This window comes from Oreochromis niloticus, linkage group LG2 (genome assembly GCF_001858045.2).
Source record: "Oreochromis niloticus isolate F11D_XX linkage group LG2, O_niloticus_UMD_NMBU, whole genome shotgun sequence".
Taxonomy (NCBI): Eukaryota; Metazoa; Chordata; class Actinopteri; order Cichliformes; family Cichlidae; genus Oreochromis; species Oreochromis niloticus.
Window position 1 is genome coordinate 4,261,506 of NC_031966.2, and position 26,535 is coordinate 4,288,040.

A 26,535-nucleotide genomic window follows, 5' to 3' on the forward strand; every position below is an offset into this window, starting at 1 on the left:
CAGGAAACCTGTAAATCAAGGCAGCAATGCTCCAATCACAGATGGACTTTAAAAATAAATCACAGTAAGTCACTTCCCAAACCATAAATCACAATCCCAACAAATCTTTTTAGAGTGGATCTATCCGAACAGGTTCTCAATAAACGCGTCTGTCAGTTTAAAATGCCAAACCACTGAGGGGGGTTAGTCTCAATCCACAACCTTCAAAGATACGTAAAGGTCTGGATGAGAATCACTAGGGTTCATAACAGCATGAAGTGAGACAATAATAACTGCTTTACCATTTTCCTAAGTTAATTTAAATCTTTCATTAATTTGAAAGAAACGCCGACACTTTCTTTTCAAAGCTCATTTAATTAAAATGAGAACCAATCCAGTAACACAGAACACTAATGTACAGTAAAAATCATGCATAAAACAAACCACAAGTTATAGTCAGAGAAACAAACTTGGTGCTACTCTAGTAAAAACATGCAGAAAATGAAACCACATAACACAAACAAGGTGAAACAGAACTGCAGGACGGCATCAGCTGTTTAGTGTGTGAGACCAGTGTTGTACATCTTCTGCAGGACCTGCTGGGCTACAGCCTTCTGAGCCTCCTCTAGCATGGTGCTGGCATTAGGACCCGGTAAGATCATGACCAACCCCTTGAAAGCGGCAGTGATCCCGCGGATCTGCACCTTATAGGAGAAGTAGAGGAATCCATCAGGCCCAGCGTGGCTGTACTGCACTTCATAAAACGGCTGGCCAACACCTGCTCTCTCACACAGCTTACTGAGAAGCATCACTGGGGATGCTGCAAATACAAGATGGCCTTGGGTGGAGGAATTGGGAAAAGAGCATGTAGGGTGAGCGAGCTGAGGAGCAGTGGGCCCTCCCACTGCTCTGCAGAAACCTGCGGGTATGGATGCAGGGAGGGTCAGGAATGAAGGCGGGCCTGAGGGTTGTGGAGAACTGTGGTGCAGGGGCCCTAGGTGTGACGGCAACAGGCTCTTTGCACGTTTCTGAGGGCATCGTGGCTCGTCAGGGTTTGGCTTCTCTGTTGGCTGCCACTTGACTGACACACACATTGCAAACTGCTTCTTAAATGCTGAAGACACGAGAAAACAGTGAAGAAGTGAGATTAGCAGGAAGAATTTCTCCTTCAACCAAAAATACAGTTTTAAAAAAACAACAGATCAAATCTTAGAGATTCATTATGAGACAGAACACAGCAGAATTAACACATTTAAAGGATTCAAATGGAGAATTGTCAAATGTTAATAGTAAGATAGACATGCAAACTTAGAATTTCAAGTGGTTTCCACTGGAAGCCCCATCAGGCTCTTGGTTGATCCACTGGCCAAACCATTAAAAAAAGAAATTTGTGTTTGAGTTTAAAGTCAAAATTTCGACATTAAACTTGAAATAGTATTTTGAACTGTAATCTCTACATTTGGTCTTTTTTTCTCAAAGCCAAACGACTGCCGTGGCTCCTACAGCTACTACACTATGTGTATTTCAGTTAGTGAAACAAGTTGATCAGCTGTCTTATTGTATAAGCACATTGATCGAGGGTGTAATCCTTCCATCTGTCCACTCCCTGCCATTTCATTTGCACCAAGCTGACCGACTCTTCCAGGTTTGTGTGTTTTCATCTTCTGCCCAGATGCAGCTTTCTGCACCATGACGTCAACATTCTTGCTTGTCACCACACTGACGTTATGTCCTAAAAGAGAAATGTCCATGTAACCAAAACTGATTCTGAAGTATGATTTTACTAACTCACCTATGCAAGGGCTTTAATCTATAGATTTCTACTTTATTCTCAAAAAGATCAATGTATGATTTTGTTAATGTGGCCCCAATACTACTCCTTATTAATTACATAAAGTATGTTATCTCCTAGAGAAGGTGGACTGAGTGTGGACTTGTGTGTGCATGTTAAAGTCACTTGTGCATGAGTATGTACAGTTTTAAGCCTAAATGGTGGCTGCAATAATGAAAACTGTTTGGCTTTGATGCAAAAGTTTTTGCTGCTGAAAACAGGACACTGGTGCAGTTGTTATTAATTAATGATGATAATTCATTGTCCAACCTAATAGCCCAAGATGAATGGCTCAGAGTTTTAATGGCCCATGGACATTTTATTAGCCTGTGGGAGAAAAAAACCCAAACAACAACAGCTACACACTTTAATATTCCATTTCACTTTAAATCTGAAAAATAATGTTATGAAATCCTTGAGATAAAGATGGTTTAGTATCCTCCCTTCTTGCTGCAGTCCTCACTGTCACAGAAACTGGTAAGACTGCCATCAGCCTTTAGCAAGCTAGCCAATTGAAACATCAGAACGAGTTAAGACTGCATATTTTAATGCAGCTTCTGTAGATTTTCACCATGTAAAACAAACAGCTACAAAGTTCGCTTTTCTTTGCACAACTCTGTTAAACAGGCAAGTGATAACAACAGTATCTGTGTTGTTATCACTTGCCTATCTATTATTAATGCCGTCTTCCTTTTGCTTGTTCACCACTACGGTGTCCTGTTGGTTAGCAATCACCAGTTTGTCCGTCTGTATCTGGAGGTCTCACAGGATCTTAGCTCAGTCATTCTCCACCACCCTGGCTGCATCTCCTATTTTGACCTCGAGACTTCCAGGTCATACTCAGCACAGACGTTTCTGTATAGAAACTTGGTTATGGCGTTCCATGTCTACCCTGCTAGCATTTTGCAGCCTGCTGTTATGTGCTTATGTGATAGTTTTGGGGCATCTCTGCACAGCCTGCACCTGGGGTTTGCCTGGTGTAGTGGACCCCAGTGCAGATTGAACTTGTGATTAGAGCTTGTTCCAGTGCTGCCATAATTAGTGCCTCTATGGTGTCTTTCATTCCAGCTTTGTCCAGCACTGGTAGGACTTCTCCATACATCAACCACGTCTTCCATCTGTCCTCTCATGGTGGTTCCTCTTCTTTCTTGGGTTTCTGCTACCCGAGGTATTTAGTTCTGAACATCTTCCTGATGTAACTTATGGATCTTTGTTTTTTTTCCCCATTCTGGATAGTGGTTCTGACATGCACTAGTCCTCAGCCACCTTTGTTTCACTTAGCATGCAGTCTTGGAGTGCTGGACTGGAGGAGCTTCCTTGTCTTTTAGCTTCCATCTCCTCTTTTGGCCAGATACTTGTAGCTGTCCTGAATGTGTGCATGGTTACCTTCTACACTTCTCCAGTCTTCATTATAGATCCTAGTGTTATGGATCAGTGAGTTGACATCTTGTTCACTCCTGGCATACAGTAGTGTATACTATAAATGCATACACTATAGTTGTGTTAACATCACAAATATTCATCATACTTGTTTCAATAGTGGCCTAATTCTTTTTGACATTACAGACCATTAAGCTATAGTACTATTCACTTATCTTAATAGATGAAAGTGAAAATACTGAATGAAACAAATTTATTGACACCAACTAGAAAACTTAAAGCTAAAACATGAGATTCAGTTTATAATTTAAAAAAAGAAAAAGAGCACTTACTAGGGAGCATCTTAAAAATCTATTTCTACATGTATGTTCTTATTAAAAGTATTAAAACTCCAAGTGATGAAACAAAGAATGATAAAAGCATAAAAATAAGCTGACTCACATTATACGAGCGTGTAAGCATATTACACTAAATTTGTTGAAACTTCTAGGGGTGCTCAGAAACAATGTTCAAAGGTATTCAACGAGGTCTTTCATAAGGGTCATAAAACTGTTGTTCTTCCTGACGCCATAGTTGAGCAATGTGTCATCAATTATTATTTTTGATGCTTCATACTGATGAATTTCTGAAATTCAAGATGCATACTGACAATGAACATAAATATATATAATTATGTTGGTTTAATATTTTTGATTGAGACATTTTCTTGCATGTGAAACACTGCTTATTTTATACCAGTCACCATTATCATAATGTTATATGGTGCAATACTTATCCTATGTATCTTTAGAGATTACAACCTTCACAAATAAAAGAAGTTATAAGAGCCATATCATCAGAGGGACCTAGATACTCCTCTGATCCTCTCTGTCATTGTTACAAAGTTTTTTCATTTCATAAAGCTTGTGTTATGTATAATGCAGGATTTAGACTTAAGATTTACTGCGTCCTGTACAGGTCCACAAATTTAGCTTCGAAGGACTCACAACTCTGAGCACTCAAAGCATTTTATACAACTGAGTTATGTTTGGACACCGCTCCATATGGACTTACATGGATATTTAGTGATTTAGAATATAATGTAATAAGCAGTGTTGGCCAAGTTACTTTGAAAAAGTAGTTATAGTTACTTCTTCATAAAAGTAACTGATTTAAAAACTGAGTTACAATACTATAAAAGTAATTACTAGAAAAAGTAACTACTGCGTTACTTAAAAAAAAAAAAAAAAAAAAAAAAAAAAAAAGTTGAACCCTCTGGGGTTCAGGGTATAATTGGCTGTTTTTGACTACTTTTGATTTGACCTCTACATTTCACCTTTAAAAACTGTTTACCTCGCCTTGTTTGAATTTACAGTTATTTTTTCCCCCATTTTGACATACTGTATTAACACAATTAATCTAAAAATCAGACTAAAAAACATAAAATCAGCGTAGAAAAAAGTTAGATTTTTTTACTGTAACGACCACAAACACGTTTATTGGATCATTTTCACAACTTAAAACTTGTTGGGTTTTTCTCTGTATCTATTATTGTAGGATCTACTGTACAATATAAAGCGCCTTGAGGCGACTGCTGTTGTGATTTGGCGCTATATAAATAAAATTGAATTGAACTGAATTGAAAAAGTAAATTTTTAAGCCTATGCACAAGTTATGCAAACAACAAAGTTGTATGCAGCTATTTACCTAAAAATTCAGCCAAGGTGGTTTTCTTTCTTTTTAACATTACAAACTCTTCACAGAACAATCAGCTGTTCTGCATCAAATAAGATACCAGAGAAATTATTTGTGCCACTCCAATAAAAATAACTTCTGTCCACTATAAGACAGTGGAACACATCACAGCCTGATACCTGCAGGCCTGACAGCAGGAGGTGTATCACTCCTCCCGTTTTCTACCTGGAGACAGTGTTTATACTGCAGTCTGTCTTTGGTGGCTTTTTGGCAGTGGCTGGAGTAGTCGCCTCATTGATCTGACACAAAACAAAACAACTACCTATACTACACACCAACTACACTCTCCAAACACGCTGAACATCACAAATCTCTCTCCCTACTTCCCCCTCTTCCGAAACAACCAAACGCCATGTTGCATATAATTTTTTGATTGGTCGACATGTTACGTTTTTCCACCAATAGGAAAGGGGTGTTTTTTCCTTCTCTTTTTTGGTCACAAGCAGCGAGTGCTTGCAAGCGCTTTCCTTAGAAAACGCAATTTTTAACGTTTCTTCCTGCAGTAAACATAACATAACATTTTCCATTCGCTTCCGAATGGAAACGGGGGGCGCTGGAGCCTATCCCAGCTGTCATAGGGCGAGAGGCGGGGTACACCCTGGACAGGTCGCCAGTCTGTCGCAGGGCTAACACACAGAGACAGACAACCATTCGCGCTCACATTCACTCCCGCATTCACACCTATGGGCAATTTGGATTAATCAATTGACCTATCCCACAAACTGCATGTCTTTGGACGGTGGGAGGAAGCCGGAGTACCCGGAGGGAACTGCCGGAAACACGGGGAGAACATGCAAACTCCACACAGAAAGACCCCGGCCTCATGCTGGAATTGAACTCAGGACCTTCTGGCTGTGCAGCAACAGTGCTAACCACCGTGGCATTGTGCCGCCTCATCATATGAGGCATAACAACAGTATTCAGGAAAATAAAAATATTGCGTATATTTTTTATAATAACTCTGGTTTTACATGGCTGATCAACACAATTTAAAGACTGCTATATAATCTGAAGTCCCCACTTTTAACACAAAAATTGAGACTCAGGGATGTCATGCCATTGCCATTATTCTCATCACTGGTAATGAGAATTTTGCAATGTGGGAATTATGAATTTGCAGGACATTTTCTAGTGTTTACAAGCTGATTAGCTTTTGGGGAGCTCCACTTCACAAATAACCATTTTACTTATTTTCATGCTATAATTTGTATTTTAATTGAAAACTGAACTGACTTGTGCATAAAATGACTGCTGACTTCAGACCTAGTTTTCTGTGCTCCATACCAAGTGATGATGAGAGTGGAGTAACAGTGCACAACCAGAAACTGGTTTATAACCAAGTGACACCCAGGCCGGCACACAAATAGGACCATGATCAATATTAAGTCACTCATCTATATGAACAAGAGCTCCCCTACCTTCCACCAGCACTTTCTTAGCCATAGAAGCTGCATGGTGAGATGAGAAAGCAACAGTAGCAGATACCCCCTCTATACCAGGTCCGGCCTTCAGGGAAACTCTCTCCACCCCCTCTACCAGCATACGCAGCACCTAGAAGCAAAGCATGAGCACACAGCAGTTAAGTGACAACCTCAATACCAGATGTGACTGAAGGGCCAGACATCTATTAAGACCTACCGTATTTTTCATACATAAGGCGCATCAAGTGAAACAAAACAGTCAGATAAGTCAAACTTTACTCAACTCATTCTTCTTGCTTCCTCCACTTCTGTACCACTGATCCATTAATGCTGTATTCTATCACAGCTGCTCTATTCCCGTGTTGTTGCAGTATATTAATGACTGAAGTTTGGTCCGTTTACAGCATCCTGCTATGTGATTGCATTTGTCCCTAACCAGTAGACTTTATAAGTGACTTAAGACACTAACACAGAAGTACCAGCTGTCTGTGTTATGGGTTAATTAGCATTGCCTTCAACTTGGAAACACTGACAACCCTCCTGCTCATTCACTAAATGTATCTGTGCATAGAGACGTGGGTGATAGATGATGTGTGCCGTTTCTTGCTGGGTGACAGAATGAATTTCGCCCCTTTCCCTCGTCAACACACTCAAAACACTCCATAGTTCAGCTATACCTGCAGTATGCCTTCTTGTCTAGTGGAAGCAGGCAGACCTCCAATACAAAGGTGTCGCTTCTCTGTGCTCCGCCGTACACTGATGCGGTAGCCAGGCTCCACCATGTGACCGTGCAGCTGTCGTATGGCTTCAACAGCTATAGCAGCTGAGCCATATTTGGCATACGCAAAGCCGCGGTTCTGCCCACTGAAGTTCATCATCAGCCGGAACTCCCAGAGTGGCCCAATGGAGCTGAACAGGGGAATAAGGATGTCCTCATACGTGTCCCGTGGGATCTGGCTGATGAAGACTTCACAGCGCGGTCCCGGTGTGGGACCTTCCCACACTAACCATGAAACAGAGAGGAAATGGGATGGCTGATTATGCAATTTTAAAATTCAAGTTCATGCGATGCAAAATTTACAACAAGTCCTTAGTGCACTTTACAAAGCAAGTCCAAGTCTTTACAATAGAGTGACATGTGACCCGCTTGAGCAAGCCGGGCTTTTTCTTGTTTCAGCTCCAAATAAGATCAAGCAGGGGTTCAGTTTTAGGTCAGTGCCATCAAGTATTTGCACATTTAGCTTTTAGAGATTTGTCTTTTCACAGCTGCATCTTACAAACAAAGGCAGCTGATTAACTTTTACCTTTGAGAAATCTATATCATTATTGGCACTTGGTGACAGTGGTGAAATGCTGAAGACCTCTGAGCCAAAAAACTCCATATTTCTTAATGCTGAAGAGAATAGGCAGTATTGGCACTACTGCTGTGAAGATTTCAGAACATTTAGGTAAATTAGGTAAAAAATATGGCATCCTGAAGCGGTCCGCTGCAGCTTCTCTCACCCTCAGGTGGTCCTCCATATTTCCTCTGGCCATTAACTTGAGTCAGCTTTGTGTTGGTTGCTTTCAACCAGATTTCCAGGGCCTGCACCCGTTCAAGGTTCAGCACCTGATGTGGAAACAAAATAGAACCAGCACAAGTCCATCATCTTAATGTTTACTACCAAGGGAGTCCAAAATACAGTTTTTCCGATTCACCTACCCAAAAATCAGCAGTTACGATGTGCGGTCACATAAAGCTGGTTATCGATTTGCCAAGTTTCCCTGATATAGGTTTGAGTGTGTTTGCATGAATGAGGTATTGTTGGCAGCATCTGACCAGCAGCATAGCACAAAGGCCTCACTTTTAGATGCTAGAAAACCAGCAGACCCAGACAATTTGGAGCCCCTCCTTTTAAAGCTAGCTACTGATTTTAATTGCACCAGCAGTTACTTTTCTAATCTTTTGAGTACCAATTTAATTCTAACCATATGAAATCTGCTTTCCCCCCTTTGTTTAAAAGGTGGGGGTCCATCAGTTTTAAACAATTATGGGCCAATTTCTAAATGACCAACTCTTGTTAAAGTTGTGGAAACTAATGAAAGACTTCCTGACTGTAAATAAGACTTGAGCTGACTTTCAGTGATGCTTCAGGACAAATTACTGTACAACTGCAGCACCCTTAAAAGTAATAAATGATTTCATCAATTCAGTTGAAAACAACAATGCTGTGCAGCCTTGACATTTGACACAGCTGATCATAATAAGCTGAATGGTTCTAAACTTCTCCATCAGGCAGGTCTCGGGGTGTATGGGTAGAAGGACTTGGTTCTAGCTTGGCTTATGTAACAACAGGATTGCTCCAGGGTTCTGTTCTTGGATCACTTATTCGTTTTATATACGAAACAATGTCAGTAATAATATCACTACAGCACATTCTCATTTTATGCTGGTGATATGCTGATGTACTACTTTGTACCTACTCATAGCCGGGCTCTATTTCAGCTTTCACTACACTACAGCATAACCTGTGCATAAACTTGTTCTGAAAATTGACAACACCAAACTGATGATCTTCTCAAATGAAAAATCTAAATCGTTTATGTAATACTACAGTTCAGGCAACTTTAGAATAAAGTCCTGTTTGTCCTGTGAGGCAAGAATAACACTCGTTTTTCCCTCTTTTTACGTCTGTACTTAATTACAATGATGTGATTTATATGCATGCCTGCTCAGAATGCCTACACAGGCTGGATTCTGTCCATCATGGAGCACTAAGATTTATTACAAGTTTTAAAGCTCTTACTCACCACTCTACATCACATGTGTGGGTAACTGGTCTTCTTTGTCATGTTGTAGATTCAACCACTGGTATATTCTTATTTATGGTTTATTCTTGGTTTGTTCCATCTAGAGCTGGGTGATATAAGATTTTTTCATATCACGATATGTTTTTTTCATTTCAGGCGATAACGATATATATCACGATATAAGCCAAATAACTATATTTGTAAGATTTAAATGTGCCGTTGCTCACAAGTAAAATGTGAAATAATCAGCAGCTTGTTTTAATTAAAATATTTATTTCCCATAATAAGTTCAACAGGGTAGATGTACTTAAGGAACATGAGACTTCAGTTTCAGATAAATAAAGGCAAATATTGCAAACTACACAAAAGGCAGCCGCTAAAGAGTTTAAGTTTCAAAACAGAAAAAACAAACAGACTAAATTGTCAATTCCACTTAGAAACAAAATTTTAATTCTAAAAATAAATCTTAGGTCGTTTTACAGAAGAACAGACAAAATTGACTAACTTTTGTCAATATCAAATAAACTGAGAACTAAAAGGAAATTCTCAATCTCTCCTTGTTGTATAGCTTAGCTTTTCAAACAGTTTTAACAGTTACTTTAGTCTGACAAAAGCCGAATGACGAATCAGCGCTTTCAGTCAGAGACTGAGCATGCACCGCTTTATTGTATTTCCAGACTTGCTTTCGGCACAATTTACAGTGCGCGCTACTCTGTTTTTTGTCAGACTTGAAATAGCCGAAATACCTTCACACTACGGAACTTCTGTGGCCCTTCCGTTCGACAAGCTCTCCGGCATTGGAACCATCATCTGTTTTTTCTTTGGTAACCTTCGCTCACGCTCTCGGTTGATTTTTCTCTAGTCGGCAAACTCATTTCCTCCATTACCTGGGCAGCCCGGCTGGCTGCTTCCCAAACAAATACACGTGCGCCTTGGCGCTTGTGCTGTACATAACAAGTCACGTGACGTGACGCTGCGACTGTGATTGGTTCGGCTCTGCGCTACTTAATTTTGATTGGCTGTTTTGTTTTTTTCTCTAAGAGGACAAGAGAGATGAGGCCTATCGCAATAGTTTGATTTTTCTATCGAGAAAAAGTTATTTCGCAATACATATCGTTATCGTTTTATCGCCCAGCTCTAGTTCCATCTAATTTATAGACTTGCATTCTTTGAAAAAAAAAAAATCAAATTAATAAATAAAGGGACGTTATTCTCTTAGATCCCAAGAGTTATTATAGCAGCTCTTGAGTTCATTCTGTCTGAAATAAGCGGTTTGGCTCACTTTAAAATAACCTTCTGATTGGCAGCATCTTGCAAACAAACAATTTTAACAATAGGCTGATAACGCTCATCTGCTTCTCTGGTGTGTTTGAGATGACAGCATAAGGATCATGTGGAGTGCTCCAGCCATGCTTAGTTGAGTCAGTGTTTCTAATAAATGATCATCTGAGGCTGACACAGGCTCTTGCTGTCAGACATGTCTGGTCTTGTTTTAGTATTGTGTGTTTGTTATGCTTTTTGCAAGCAGATGCCAGACTTCCTTCTTCTACCTTAACTCTCTTTTTACATCAGCTAATCTGCCTAAAGCTCGTCTGCAGTCCTCTGTGCCTGCCCAGCAAGTGTGCACGTTGACCTTTATACATTAAATTGAAATGGTCTGAAATGCTATTAAGTGGGAAAGGAAATGTATCATATAGGTGATTTGTCATTTCTTTATTACAATTACAGCACTAATAAATGTAGTGTAGAACCATTTATGCAAAACCCAATGAATGAATCAAGTGATGTGATTAGTGGGCTACACAGGTGAACAGAAAATGCTGGTTGATGACTTGCAAACATCAATGTCAACCTGTCTTTTTCTTTGATGATTCTGTTGCTGATTTGATGTGTCAATATCAATTATTTATTTAAAGCATATGTTGGCATTTAATATGTTTAAACAGAATGAAATTGAACTATCTAGATAATGTGCCCACTTGGATACATTTCTGTTCATTTCTATTGTGTAGAATGGAAAACCATGAAGCCAGCATTTGAATAGAACTCCAAAATCGGGTACAAGCTTGACATTCCCAGCTAGTACTTGAAAAAAAAAAGGGGGGGGAAACAATGTTGGTAGTTTTGACTACAACTGAACAAAACCGTGGCTGAGGCTTTATTAATATAATTAGCTGCAGGTGGGCCTTCATCGGAGAAAACAGCAGAGCGTCACCTCCGGAAACACAAGCTAAACGAATCGCGTAAAGCACGGGAAAACGCTTCAAGTATAGTAGCCAACTCTGCCTTTTTATTTTAACCAAAACAGACTTGCGCCTTCATTTCTGCTTAGATGACAAAACTTTTTTTTCCTTTTCACGTGCCTGCTTCCACTTATTTCCTAGCTAAACGACATATTTGAAAAAGTCCAAAAACAAACAAAGAGAGAAAAAAAAAAGACAAACTCGAGGGGAAATGATATTCAAGAATTACCTGGCTTTGCGTGTTTTCCATCGTCTCAGCGTGTTTGTGCGCACAGCGACGCCACTTTGTAGCCCGTTTCCAACTGCAGTAGTCCAGCGTACACTCGATGCTATGTCTTTAGTGCCCACTGAGCCGTGGGCGGGGCCTAGCATAGCCCGTCGCTAAGGTATGGAATGAAATTTTGTCACAAATACCAAACGGCTGTGTATGGAGGACTGCTTTTAAACTTTTTTGTAACCTATTGTGCATTGTCTCTCTTATCATTTATCTGTGCAACTCTTATTATATATGTTAAATGTTATCAACATATACATTATTTCCACAATACTGCGTTTTTTGTCATCTTCAAGTCAAGTGGCTGTATATAAATTTCCTTATATGTTCATTCCTATTACGAGAATGGGGGAAAAAGGAAAGTGCTTTGGTCAGTAAGACTGGAAAAGAGCTCCTACATTAATAAAGTCTGGTCTATTTAAAGCTTGGAAAGAAAGCTGTCAAAAATGCTAACTGTGTAAAGTGGGATTTATGGTCCAGTAGAGGTAGTGTGTTCACTGTCCGCCGGCAGTCAAGGGATGGCCCGTTTGCCTGCACTGAGCTGCCACATGGAGGCGGTGTACACAGTATGTCGGGTCTGTGGGCCACTCCGCTGAGATGAGCAAAATTATAACATGCCTGAAATGAAGCCGGGTGTCTCTATTCCGTCTCACTTTTCGATATGCTTATGTCATCCTGATTCCGGAAAAAATATGCGGAATGATAGATTTGACCATAAACTTACCATAAATTCTACCATAAATTCCACTTGAGTTAACAAAACAACCACAGTCAGTGGCTTACGTCTGTATGTATGTTCTCTGGCCAAAGGATCAACAATAGCCCAAGCAAGCTCGGCCCACAGACGGGTTGTAACATTTACTTGTACGCTGCTGTTGTAAGTTTGGCGACAGAGCTCTCTGCAGGTCTTCAGACACTATTAAAAACTTCCAGCTCTTCTGCTCTTCACACATGGAGGTCCGAGGGAGCTTTCAGGAATGGTGACACTATTTTCTGGACCTTATTGGTAAGTAGTTGATGGTTGTGCGAAGGTTCTCAGTCATCTAGATCATGGTAATCTAAGGAACTTGGAGAGAAAAGCGTCTGGACTTCTTCAGTTTTCTTGAAGACATTTCATCCGAGAAGATTCTTCAGTTCTAAGAGCAGCTGGTGGAGACTCCCAGATTTCTAAGCCCTATTGGGAGTGTCCCTAAGAGGGTCTTGGACCCCCTCTTGATCCTCTACCTAATCACAGAACCCAAGGTGTGAAAACGGGTGTGGGTCACTATGAGCCAAGGTTTCGGCTGAACCCATTGTAAAACCTAGCCCCACCCTATCATGTGATTTCCTGAGGTCAGATGGCCCAGGATGTGAGTGAGTGTTAAGGCGTCTGGGAAGGATCTCAAAACTGGATTATAGATGGCAGACAGTTGGTGTCATAAACCAACGCCTCTGTCCAAAGATGGTTGTTCAGTGGACATAGATGGCTTCTTTCACTCTTTCAAACCATCTGTCTTCTCTGTCCAAAATGTGAACATTGGCATCCTCTAAAGAGTGACCTTTGACCTTTAGATGCTGAGTCTTGTCCTGTCAAGAGTGGCTCTTCTGTATTGTGCCATGCATTTATGAGTTAGCTGTTTGGTTTCTCCAATGTCTGAGAATTTCCTCGCTGCACAGCACAGCACAGCACGTTTTGACCTTGGGATGAACCAGTTTTTGTCTGAGTGTTTGGGTCTGAAGTTCACTGGGATGTCAGGTTTGGAGAAGACTTTCCTGAATTTCTCTGATAAACCTGCTACGTAAAGGATGACAATGTTGTTCCGTTTGTCCTTCTGAGTCTCCTTAGTTGATGTCTGACCTTCTTTTCTGTGCATCTTTGCTGATTTGATGAAAGCCCAGTTGTGATAACCACGTGTTTAAAGACATTTCTTTACATGTTTGTTCCTTTTCTTTCCCTTCTGCCTTTCTGCCTGGTGTTACAGGGTCCTGAAGGTTTATGTTCCAGAGGGTGGTGGGAGTCAAAGAGTAGGTACTTGTATGTGTGTGTGGGATTCCGGTAAACTTCAGGTTTCCATTTTCCTCAGTGTGCACAGCACAGTCCAGAAATGGCAAACTATTATCCTTTGTAACAAAGGGATGTTTTGGCTGTCACACCCCTGACGGCCTTCATTTCTTGTATAGTGTGGTTAGGTGGTTTCTTCACCCATTTTTCTGGACTGTCCTCAGTTGTGGTGTCTTTCTTTTCTTGTCTGTATAATCTAGGCATCAACTAGGAAATGTAAGTTTTTCTTTTCAATGTATGGAATTTCTCGAGCCCGTCGAGCCTTGTTCACAAACTTAAAAACTTAAAGAGGGGAGGGTAGGAGTGTTTTGAATTCCTATATAGATCTATCTATAGATAAATGGACCCGTCTTATCCTTTCACTTAGAGAGGAGTTGATTCTATGGACAGCAGAAAACCAACTTCTGTGTCCCCTGATAGTGGATTTAAGGTGCAAACTCTTGGGAACAAGTCTGCTTTGTCTGCTTCAACCTAAGATGCAGACAAAACAGACCTTTCCCCAAATATGTGTCAAAAGAAATCAGTTTAGTTACACAGAGAGTCGTAGGGAGAGGCAGAGACAGAGAGAGACATTACCTTAGCTTGCATGAAGAGTGTTGCATAACTTAAAAATTTCTATCGCCTTCATAATTCAGTCTCAATGACTGAATTAATGGATTACTTTATTGGTGCATCAGGGAGGAGCTAAGGGAGGGAGGAGGGTTTGAATAAGGGGGTCTTGGTGAAAACATCCAGTCTTTCTCTGATCTCATTAGGTGGTTAGTGGTCAGGCGATGAACACACAGCTATCTCTCTGAACTCTTGCACTGGGATGGATGACTCATGTAGAGCAAGAGAATGTCAGTTTCCCTCTGATCATCATTTTCTTTTTTCTGATTAGACAAATACAATTAATTATAGACTTACAACGGGGGTATGCATCCTGCAGTTTTCTGCATCGCTATTCCCCTCTGTTGTCACAGAAGCACAAGTTCGATTACAATTAACCTATTTAATGTCGTATACAGACATATTTACATATACACATATTCCATGAATAAAAGTAGTTATAATAAAGTGACTAAAAAGCCAACCTTTTAAAATTATGGGTAAATATTCCACAGTGCTAGCCCAGAACAAAATTGTAAAGTAACTTTTGTGATTTGAAATCATCACACACATATATGTTTGAAGTATTCCACAAGATGTCAGTGTTGGATAAAGTCTGTTCTCCCCTGCAGCAGGAAACCACTTTGTGTAGTTTTTATGGGATGAATAACAGCTGTTATCCATTTAGGTTTGACATTCACAAACATTATGAAATTGTACACTTCTATTCAAATGCAGAGTTCTGACAGGGTTTCAGGTCTCTGAGTAAACAATGAAAGCGACACAGCCCATCGGTGTTTCTGCAGGCACGGTGATCGGGGAAAGAGCAAATGTAAAGTCTCCTGTAAGCCATAGAAAAAGCTGTCTGGTCACTGAGCAGAGATCTGAAAGTTGAGGATGTGTGCTTTACCCACAGAGGAGTTTTTCTTTACTGCCGATTGCAGGAGAAAATATAGCAGAACTGTTGCTTTGTCAGCAACTCAAACATTATTTTCAGAAATAGAATTTCTGCATTATACAGAAGCAAAATGCTGCCATACTGCTGACTTGGATTTTCAGCTGAGGTATTTGTTTTAGTTAAACGAGCAGTCTCTGTCCTCTCTGCCTATGAGAGTGTGTGTGTGTCGCCTGGCTTCCTCATATTACTGCTGCACACACCAAATGTATGGTAAATGGACTGGTACGTATGTAGAGCCTTTCTACTCAATTTAAGCACTCTATCCATCCAGTCACACACACTTTCATAAAGTGCTTTCATCTATATCCAAGCATTCTAACATAACATTCAGACACACTCTGGCATGAAGTGGTGGCCTACAGTAAAGAGAGCTCAGCGTAAAAGCTCACCTATCTTTCAATCACAGCTCTTTTGAACAAGATTGCAGATACAAGTGCCGGAAATGAGCTTTACCCGAAGGGTGGCTGGCTTCTCCCTTAGAGATGGGGTGAGGAGCTCAGCCATCCAGAGGCACTGCTACTCCACACTGAAAGAAGGCAGTTGAGGTACTTCGGGCATCTGACAAGGATGCCTCCTGGGGACCTTCTGAGTGAGGTGTTCTGGGAATCCTCCCACTGGGAGGAGGCCCTGGTGCAGACCCAGGACACGCCGGAGATATATCTCATAGCTATCTGGGGAACGCCTCCCTGTAACTTCTGACACCATTTGTAACAGGGTGGCCTTTTGTGGCTGGAGGAAGACCAAGACACAGCATGGTGGAAGCAAGATGCAAGGTGATTTTCCAAATTCCAACCTTCCACCAACAATACACCATTTTAATAAATAAATATAGACATACATTTTACCATTTTCATATGATTAAACATTTTTACACTTTACCCTTACACCTTAAAAATCATAATAAAAAAACCAAAAACCCATGAACAGAGATTTCCCGCACTCCCTTAACCCATGGCCTCTCCCAGAACCTTTAAATGTTGTCCAGACTCCCGGGGAAACATTTGCCCAGACAGCCTGGAGAAGACACAGGAAAGACAGGTGAGTAATCACATTTCAACAGCAAATTCTTTGCATCACCTTTACCTCTAGACTTTGCACACACATCTGCCTATTAGGTTTTCCATCTCATTTGCTCCCAGTAACAATTGTTTCCTCCTCACAGACAACCAAAACACTTCCTGATGAGGAGCAGCTGTGCCTACCTTCTAATTATTAAAATACTCAATAAATAATTAAACCTCTTGTGTGCAAATGGTTATTGATGTGCAAATCTATTCTTAAAGTGCAGTGTTAAATAAAGTAAAATAGTAAAATGCTTTTAATAAAGTGTAAAGGTGCTCCTAAAGGGAGTCCTTCTCCTTACACTCCCCTGGATAAACTAGAGGAGGTGGCTAGAGAAGATGGAGGTCTGAGGTTCTCTTCTCAGACTGTTGCCACCACAACCGGGCTCTGGATAAGCAGAAGAAAATGGATGGATGGGTTTCCCTTGTGTCACCTGTGTCAGTGGTTTCTCTTTCCATTTGTGCTTAAACCAGTTGACTGAAGCTTGTACATGACAGCACTGTAAACATGGATCTTGTTGCTTTGACTGAATTAAGTTATTGCTAGTGTAGCTTCAAATTTCCTACACTTAAATAAATGACTTAACTACCTGTATAACATAATTTAGATTAAAAAAAGATTAGTTAGGGGAACTTAAACCATGTCAGTTGAACTCAGTTTATCAAGTTTTTTCAAATGTGAACCAAACTGTCTCTACATAAAATATTTCTTAACCTATGTTACCAAGCAATTGTTTTGATTATGTGACCGTTTCCAGAACTTACTAAGACAAGAACATATCTATAAAGCTACTATAATGTAACAGTGAATGAATCTATCCTAAACATAAAACATAATACACACGAAAATACCTGGAGATCACTTTCAAATCAAGAATTTAATTGCATTAATTTCAACAAGTAACTTGTTCAACACAGTTCATAAAACCAAATGTCTCAGAGACAAAGTAGCTGCAAATAGAAACATGATGTTCAACTAAAAGTGTCCACGCTAAGGTGACAGAAAATCAGAAACCGACTCTCAGTGTAACCTTGTCCTGGCAGATCACCAATGTTTGTGACATTACGGAAGTCTCGGAAATCCTCATCATCATTTGGAAGATCAAATGTCCGGTGTAACTGCAGTCTGTTTTTCAACTATAGTTTGAGGGCATGAGCTGAATCCAGAACTGAGTCCAAGCAGAGCTTTCTAATGTCCCGTGGTGAAATGATACTAGCAGCATCTTCCTTTGACTGGAATATTCTCAGGTCATCTGAGTTAAATGTTTTTTCAGAGATGATTAAGTCCTGAAGGAGTGCACACAGTCTGCACCAACACAGGGAAACAGATATTTTCTTGCCTGTTTCCAGCGCTTCAGTTTGTAATGGACAATTAGAGTGTGTTGACTTGCGGTGAGGAGTAACAAGTAACACTTGCAGGACCACCTCGGTCACTGCACCGCACAGCCTTCACTGAAGTGATCCTGTGAAGAAATTAGTAAAACAAACACTTAAATCTTTAAGGTTATCAGCACACAACAGAGTAAAAGTACTTTTTACTAAGAATAAAAAGATATTTCCTTTCCATATTTTAATGTATGAAACATGGAGACACTGAATGACGTTGCAAAAACAGATGCAAAACAACGAGTCTTTCCTCAAAAAAGTATAAATGAACAGAAAAACATAAATATCACTTTCAATTTTACAAAGACCTTTTGCTCGTGTGTGTTGAAGGCAGCGTGGTGTCTAAAAAAGAAAACATTAAAATTGTAACTTTTTTTCTGAAGTTGCAGGAAAGAGAGCGAGAATTTAGGCCTCCCAAGAGTCTTGCTTCCATGGTTTATTCCCTGTGTATAATCTTGTTTCCTTGTACCTCAGTTCCCGGTCATGTCCTCCAAGATCTGTCCACTGCTGCACTCACACAGATACTGTATCAGATACCTGACTAAACTGGAATGCTAACTGTGGTCTGTCTGTGTGACTGCTGTCACGTCTTCTCCAAGTGTGAGGAGAAGGCAGTGCTATCTGAGTGTCTGTACTGAGAGAGGAAAGTCTTCCACTGTTCCTTCAACTCCCCATCACATCTGCACATCAAGGCTCACACTGCTCCCACAGCTGGGTTTCAGCTGGCAAAAAAGTCAGTTCACTTATGTCTCAAATGTTTTATTTAGTAACAGCCGTCTGTGTGTTTGACAGTTTGTGTATGTGTTCCAGTTTTCCTATCCTGAGAACAAGTTGAAAAAGATTTGGGGCATTCCTCATTTCTGAAAGGGATTAGTTCAGTATTAGATCTAGTTGGATATTTGAATAGTCTGAATTTAGGGTTAGGTAAGAATGGGTTTGATTTATTATTATCAAACAGAGTAGATGGTCAAAACAATAAAAAAAAGACATTAAAACTTGTTTTTTGACAGCACGTTTAACTGTATGCAAAGTTAAATTAGCATATCACGTCTAGAGTGATTTGTGCATTTGAGGATGTAAAACGAAACACTGTTAGTATATAAAGCTTCGTGCTTTTTAACAAAACACAAAGCTTTATGTATAAAGAACTGCCCATTAACACTTATAAAAAAAGAATCCACAGGAGATTTTGTTCAACTTTTTTTCATTTGTTCCAGATTAATTTTTTTGCTGCTGTAATTTTTTTTCTTAAACACAAATTGGCCTATTGAAAAAATGTAGTAAGAAACACTACATTTTTTCACTAGGCCAATTTGTGTTTAAGACAGACAATCACACACACACACACACACACACACACTTCTCTCTTTTTTTTTTTGCCTGTCCCGTTTGGCTCTTTTGCCATCAGAATTATTGTCTAAAGGCGAAGAAAGATGCCCAACGGATTTACTTTACCAAATGGACCATCCGAGCCTTGCCGTAATGGTCTATTTGATTGGTCATGGGAATTTGCATAATTATGATTAAGGAACTGACCTCACAGCCCATTGTTCCCTCAGTGGGCTGGTTTCAGTCATTATGCAAATGTACTGTTTATAAGATTTGGGGAAACCTGCAGTCAGCTGAGACTGAAGAAGTCACTTGGATGAGTGACGAAACGTTTCTCCCACAAACGCTACGTCCAGATGAACAGATTCAACTTTTGGAGATTTACTTTCCTGGATGATTGAGAATGCATCAAGACGGTCTATTTGATTCACCTTTTATTGTTTATTTTATTTTTTTATTTTCACTTGCTAGATACGGGACAGACTTGAATGAGGAAAAGAAAAGGGAGAAAGAAAGATGGGGAAAAACAGCGGAGAAGAGGGACGGGGATAAAGGGCAAAAAACAAAAACCAACAAAATAAGCAGACAAAAAATCCATATATCAATCACCTGGATCACCTGTTGAGAAGGAAAAAAGAAAACAAGCAGAAGAAAACGAGAGCAAAAGAATAAACAACATCACAATGATATATGGGAATATAACAGTAAATACTAAATATTAAACATTATTGTGCAGCACGTGAGATCGACAGCGCACAGTGTGCTTTGAGGTAGGAGCCAAAAAGGGTGTAGTTTGTGTGTGTGATCACCCGTGTGTACACCTGTGAGCATGAACGCGCTTGTTTTTAAAAGGTTCCTTCATGTAATGATCTGCTAGAGGGTGTGGGGGGCCACAGCCCCGTCCTCCAGGGCATGACGCAGGTATGGAGGAGATCCAGGCTCCAGACATCCAGAGGCCCCCAGAACACAAGAGACCAAGGAAGACCAACAGAGGGGCAGCCGCGCCACTATCCCAGAAAGAACTGGGTCCCAGATGAGGGGTCACTCAGCAGCCGCGGAGCAGAAGCCGGGGGGGGGGGGTTGCAGTGACATGCCCGTGAGCTCTGCTGGCAGCCAGCTGTGCCAGAGTGACCAAGCCCCAGGCCGAGAGGCCGAGGGCACCCCACCCCCGAAGTGGCCCGAGCGAGCCCCAGGCTCCAGGCCCCGATAAGCAGCCACCAAGGAGTGAGCCGGTGTGTACCTGGACGCCCATCCCCGGACACAAAGAACCACCAACGCACCGATGTCTGAGGGCGTCTGCCACTGGCAGGGGAAGTGGTGGGGGGAGATTGGCCTCCAAACCTTGGAGGGCCTGAGATGTCCCCAGAGAGGTGGGGTCTGATACCCAACCTGACATATAGACACAGACATACAGGCACACACAGATACAAACATCCATTCCCACCCTCATGCTCTCATAAGCAATCATTCCACACTCAACCAACGTGGAGACAGACATAAAGAGACACTGTACACACAATCACTCTCCCCAAGCGTACTCTAAGAACCGGGTCTGGGTACCCTTGCCCCTGGAGGGGAAAACTGTACCCAGACCCAGGTGGTGTTACCCTTTTCCCTGCAGTGGGGAGAAGCAGACCGCCCCGACTCCGCAGCAGCAGGGAGGCCCCACATTCCAGACCCCAGTCGGACGGCCAACTCCTCCTCATAGTCCCCCCACTCCAGTAGGCCGCAGAGAACGGGGGTGTGAGAAGACTCCAAACCTCCCTCCACCCGCTCATATGTAGTGTTGATGCATGTGTGTTCTAAGGTGCATTTAAACCCAGGAGGGCATGGAGCTACCTGCCAGAGAGCAGCAGGTAAGCGCATAGCCCCTCCTGATAGCCCTCAATGTCTACGTGTATTTAAAATTGAGAAGTGGGCAACGACGCCAGGGGTGAGGTGTACACCCTGATGGTAATTTGGATTCTGTGTAGCGTGCCCACCCCCAAGATCCTATATGTATGTGTAATGAGAGTGTGAGTAATGTGAATGTCTAAGTTGTGGGATAAAATTGAGGCATAGGCAGCCAGAAGGGGACAGAGGGGGGGGGGATGCCTCCCCTGCACCCTGGTGACACACCTTTACCCCAAGGCCCTGCATGTGTGGGTGATTGTGGTGGAGCGGGAAGAGGGAGGCAGCTGGAGATGGGGAGGGAAGGAAGGGAGGGGCAAGTGACCCCTCCCTGGGGCCAGCTCCCCCGCTGACCCCAGTAGGCACCCCCATACTCTGCAACCCGCCAGGGAAAGGGGGCCCAGGCCCATCCGGACCGGGGCCCAGTTCAGCAGTGCCGCCCGGCCCCACAGAGCCCGGGACAGCCCACCCGACCCCACCACAGAGAAAACTGCACCCACCCCATCATCCACTCATTCCAGACTATACAAGACAATAGACGCCCAGGCTGAGTTCTTCCTCCACCTCTCTTATATCTCCCCCTCCTGCAGAGAGAGTTTCTGAAGAGAGGAGACCTCCTGCAAGATGTAACAACCTCCCCCACCAGTTGAAGAGCCCCCCAGGTGGCTCGATGCACTGGCGGCACTGGGCCCCATACGCCCACCCGCCCACAACCCCGTCAACACACCAACCAGGACCCAAGCCCCTGAGGATGGCCAGGGCCCCAGCCCAGAGACGGAGCGCCCCCAGAACCTCATGCCCGACCCGGACCCACCCAGGGGCAGCCAGGCTACCAGGTCAGTAACCCACGTCCGTCAGCACAGACCCTCCCCTAGCCCCACTGCGCGCAGCCACAAGGAAACCGTCACCTAAGAGCCAACAGAGCCCTTAATAGGCCATGAACGCTACCCCGGGTTGAGCCCCCCAAGGAAGATGCTCCTGGGGAACCCCCCGACGCCCTAAGCCTGTCCCTACCCCCACACCCATCACAACCGCAAAGGTGGGACCAAACTATGACCCCCCACCCCCACTAGGTGATGGAGCTGATCAAAGGAGCCCAGAGCAATTGATCTGATGTGGTGGCAGAGGCTGTATCAAGACTAATGTAATCTATTAGATAATTTCTATATTGGTTAGAATTAAGATTATTTTTATTTTTCCAGTTCATGAGGACTGTTTTCTTGGCAATGCATAGGGCAGTGAAAACCATATGGGCTATATTCTTTTCTGTAGTGACATTATCTAAGCTGCCCAACAAACACACTAAAGGGGAAGTTGGGATGTTACATTTCAGACACTTTGATAAGTCTTCACATATCTCACGCCAAAACTTCTGAACTGGTGGACAGAACCAAAGAGCGTGGATATAATTGTCCGGTGAGTTGGTTTGGCAGTGTGAGCAGTTGTTGGAAGACGTAAAGCCCATCTTGAACATCCGATGACCTGTATAGTGCACTCTATGTAGTGTTTTGTATTGAATTAATTGAAGACTGGGATTTCTAATTAGATGAAAGGTTTTTAAGCAAATCTGAGACCAGAAGTTTTGGTCTAAGTTAACTGATAAATCCGCTTCCCATTTTGCAATAGGAAGTGATATTAATTCATCTGTTTTAGAAAGTGTTCTGTATATTTTGGATAGTAATTTGGGGGCTTTAAGAGTAAGAAATTGAACCACACTTGGTGGTGTTTGTAATTCAACTTGACCCGGTTTAAATTTCTTTTTTACTATGGATTTAATTTGTTGATATTCTAAAAATCTTTTCTTGTTGATCCCATATTGTGTAACTAGTCTGTCAAATGGAATAAATTCTGTTCCTTCTAGTATATGTTCTAAATATTTGATTCCTTTACCACTCCAATCTGGAAAGTTTATCATATTATTGTTTTGTAATATGTCAGGGTTGTTCCAGATAGGTGTACGTTTGCATGGGATTAATGAAACTCCCACCATGCTGTCAGAGAAGAGCTGATGTTGACGCTTTTGAAGCATTCATGTCATTGGATGTTTTGAGCTGATAAATGGTAGATCTGAAATCTCTAGATTATTGCAAAGTGCTAGCCAAGGTTTATCTAAGAGGGTATGTTTTAGCCATCCTGAGATAAACTGAAGCCTGTTGGCTAAGAAGTAGTGCTGAAAGTTAGGTAGTTCTAATCCTCCTTTATCCTTGGTCTTTTGTTGTGTTTTTAAGCTTATACGTGGGGGCTTATTTTTCCAAAGGAATTTGGACATAGATGAATCTAGAGATCTGAACCAATCTTAGTTGGAATCATTGAGAATAAATAATTTATCTTTGGTAATACCATCATTTTTATAGCGGCAACCCTTCCCATGAGTGATATGGGTAGACATTTCCATCTAGCCAGATCACCTTCTACTTTCTTTAAAAGTGGGATATGGGATATGGGATATGCCCCTGGGTGGGTCCGGGATGGGTGTGAGGTTCTGGGGGCATTCCGTCTCTGGGCTGGGGCCCTGGCCGGGCCTCAGGGGCCTGGGTCCTGGTTGGTGTGTTGCCGGGGTTGTGGGCGGGTGGGTGTATGGGGGCCCGGTCCTGGCGCAGGGTGCCGCCGGTGCATCGAGCCACCTGGGGGGCTCTTCAACTGGTGGGGGAGGTTGTCACATCTTGCAGGAGCTTTCCTCTCTTCAGGAACTCTCTCTGCAGGAGGGGGAGATACAGGAGAGGTGGAGGAAGATCTCAGCCTGGGCGTCTATTGTCTTGTGTAGTCTGGAAGATGAGTGGATGATGGGGTGGGTGTAGTTTTCTCTGTGGTGGGGTCAGGTGGACTGTCCCGGGCTCTGTGGGGCCGGGCGGCGTGGCTGCACTGGGCCCTGGTCCGGATGGGCCTGGGCCCCCCTTTCCCTGGCGGGTTGCAGAGTATGGGGGTGCCTACTGGGGTCAGCGGGGGAGTTGGCCCCAGGGAGGGGTCACTTGCCCCTCCCTTCCTTCCCTCCCCATCTCCAGCTGCCTCCCTCTTCCCGCTCCACCACAATCACCCACACATGCAGGGCCTTGGGGTAGGGGTGTGTCACCAGGGTGCAGGGGAGGCATCCCCCCCCTCTGTCCCCTTCTGGCTGCCTCTGCCTCAATTTTATCCCACAACTTAGACATTCACATTACTCACACTCTCATTACACATACATATAGGATCTTGGGGGTGGGCACGCCACACAGAATCCAAATTACCATCAGGGTGTACACCTCACCCCTGGCGTCGTTGCCCACCTCTCAATTTTAAATACACGTAGACATTGAGGGCTAGAAGGAGGGGCTATGCGCTTACCTGCTGCTCTGGCAGGTAGCTCCATGCCCTCCTGGGTTTTAAATGCACCTTAGAACACACATACATCAACACTACATATGAGCGGGTGGAGGGAGGTTTGGAGTCTTCACACACCCCCGTTCTCTGCGGCCTGCTGGAGCGGGGGGGCTAGGAGGAGTTGGCCGTCCGACTGGGGTCTGGAATGTGGGGCCTCCCTGCTGCTGCGGAGTCGGGGCGGTCTGCTTCTCCCCACCACAGGGAAAAGGGTAACACCACCTGGGTCTGGGTGCAGTTTCCCCCTCCAGGGGCAAGGGTACCCAGACCCGGTTCTTAGAGTACGCTTGGGGAGAGTGATTGTGTGTACAGCGTCTCTTTATGTCTGTCTCCACGTTGGTTGAGTGTGGAATGATTGCTTATGAGAGCATGAGGGTGGGAATGGATGTTTGTATCTGTGTGTGCCTGTATGTCTGTGTCTATATGTCAGGTTGGGTATCAGACGCCACCTCTCGGGGGACATCTCAGGCCCTCCAAGGTTTGGAGGCCTATCTCCCCCCACCACTTCCCCTGCCGGTGGTGGACGCCCTCAGACATCGGTGCGTTGGTGGTTCTCTGTGTCCGGGGGTGGGCGCCCAGGTACACACCGGCTCACTCCTTGGCTCCGCGGCTGCTGAGTGACCCCTCATCTGGGACTCTCCTCAGCTCTTTCTGGGATAGTGACGCAGCTGCCCCTCTGTTGGTCTTCCTTGGTCTCTTGTGTTCTGGGGGCCTCTGGATGTCTGGAGTCTTGATCTCCTCCATACCTGCGTCATGCCCTGGAGGACGGGGCTGTGGCCCCCCACACCCTCTAGCAGATCATTACATGAAGGAACCTTTAAAAAAACAAACAAAAAAACCCCCAAAAAACAAGCGCGTTCATGCTCACAGGTGTACACACAGGTGATCACACACAAACTACACCCTTTTTGGCTCTTACCTCAAAGCACACTGTGCGCTGTCGATCTTACGTGCTGCACAATAATGTCTAACATTTAGTATTTACTGTCATATTCCCATAGATCATTGTGATGTTGTTTATTACTCTCGTTTTCTTCTGCTTGCTTTCTCTTTCTTTCTCAAAAGGTGATCCAGGTGATCGATATATGTATTTTTTTGTCTGCTTATTCTGTTGGTTTTTGGTTTTTTGCCCTTTTTCCCCGTCCCTCTTCCCCGCTGTTTTTCTTTCCCTCTTTCTTTCTCCCCTTTCTTTCCCCCAGTTAAGTCTGTCCCGTATTCAGCAAGTGAAAATAAAATAAACAATAAAAGGTGAATCAAATGGACCATTACGGCAAGGCTGGGATGGTCAATTTGGTAAAGTAAATCCGTTGGGCATCTTTCTTCGCCTTTAGACAATAATTCTGATGGCAAAAGAACCAAACGGGACAGGTAAAAAAAAAAAAAAAAAGTAGGATATGGTTTAATTTAGTTAGATCTGCAAGCTTGGGAAAAACATTCATACCTAAATATTTTATATTTCCCGATTGCAGTGGAGTAGAAGAGGAATTATGGAAGGAGCAATTAATCGGAAGGACTGTAGATTTTGACCAGTTAATTGAGTAATCTGATATTCTTGCAAAAGAGTTTATCAGTTCAATCACCCCAGAGATATTGGTTTGTGAATTTTGGAGAAAGAGTAACACATCATCCGCATAAAGGCTGATTTTATGTTCCACGTTCTTGCATTTTATGCCCTTAATTACTGTATTCTGTCTAAATGCTGCTGCTAGTGGTTCGATAAAAATTGCAAACAGTGAAGGGGAGAGTGGGCATCCCTGCCTGGTGCCCCTCAGGAGACAGAAGCTGGAGGATGTCTGGTCATTTGTTCTGACACAAGCTGTTGGGGAATTATATAATATTCTTATTCAGTTTATGAAAGAGGATCCAAAACCAAATTTGTGTAAAGTTGCAAATAGAAATTTCCAGTTAACTCTGTCAAACGCTTTTTCTGCATCTAAAGAAAATATTGTAGTTTCAAGGTTTTTACTGTATGAGTAGTCTATCAAATTAAGTAATCTACGTGTATTAGTTGATGAGTGCCTACCTTTTATGAAACCAGTTTGGTCAGGATGAATTAAGACGGGGGTTATTTTCTCTAATCTCTTCGAGAGAGCTTTGCAGATTATTAGGTCTACATTTATAAGGGATATTGGACGATAGCTTGAGGGATATACAGGGTCTTTGCCTGGTTTTAGCAGGAGATTAATGTTTGCAGAGTTCATATTTGATGGAAGTCTGCCATTTTCTTCGATTTCCAACAACGTTCTGTAAAAAACTGGTGCTAGAATCGTCCAGAA

General features: G+C 42.7%; 1 protein-coding gene and 1 long non-coding RNA gene across 2 annotated transcripts; one reads left to right on the plus strand and one right to left on the minus strand.

Moving 5' to 3' along the window:
• Nucleotides 1-334: 334 nt before the first annotated feature.
• dnd1 (DND microRNA-mediated repression inhibitor 1) lies at nucleotides 335-11,770 on the minus strand. Its single transcript, XM_003454288.5, has 5 exons — nucleotides 11,608-11,770; nucleotides 7,849-7,954; nucleotides 7,023-7,348; nucleotides 6,343-6,475; nucleotides 335-1,093 (listed from the first exon to the last, which is right to left on the minus strand). The coding sequence occupies exons 1-5, from the start codon at nucleotides 11,626-11,628 to the stop codon at nucleotides 537-539; spliced, it is 1,143 nt and encodes a 380-aa protein (XP_003454336.1). The 5' UTR covers nucleotides 11,629-11,770; the 3' UTR covers nucleotides 335-536.
• Nucleotides 11,640-16,488, plus strand: LOC102081390 (uncharacterized). Its single transcript, XR_267021.3, has 4 exons — nucleotides 11,640-11,764; nucleotides 15,954-16,012; nucleotides 16,167-16,277; nucleotides 16,402-16,488. It is a non-coding gene; the product is annotated as an uncharacterized LOC102081390 (long non-coding RNA).
• The last annotated feature ends 10,047 nt before the right edge of the window (nucleotides 16,489-26,535 follow it).

Bases quoted from the DNA above. Each gene is read 5' to 3' on its own strand.
- dnd1 (XM_003454288.5), bottom strand. From the start codon at position 11,628: ATGGAAAACACGCAAAGCCAG. The intron at 6,476-7,022 runs GTATAGCTGAAC...CTTTGCTTCTAG, and splicing joins GACAAGAAGGCATACTGCAG to GTGCTGCGTATGCTGGTAGA. The intron at 1,094-6,342 runs GTAGGGGAGCTC...TCGTGTCTTCAG, and splicing joins TAAGAAAGTGCTGGTGGAAG to CATTTAAGAAGCAGTTTGCA.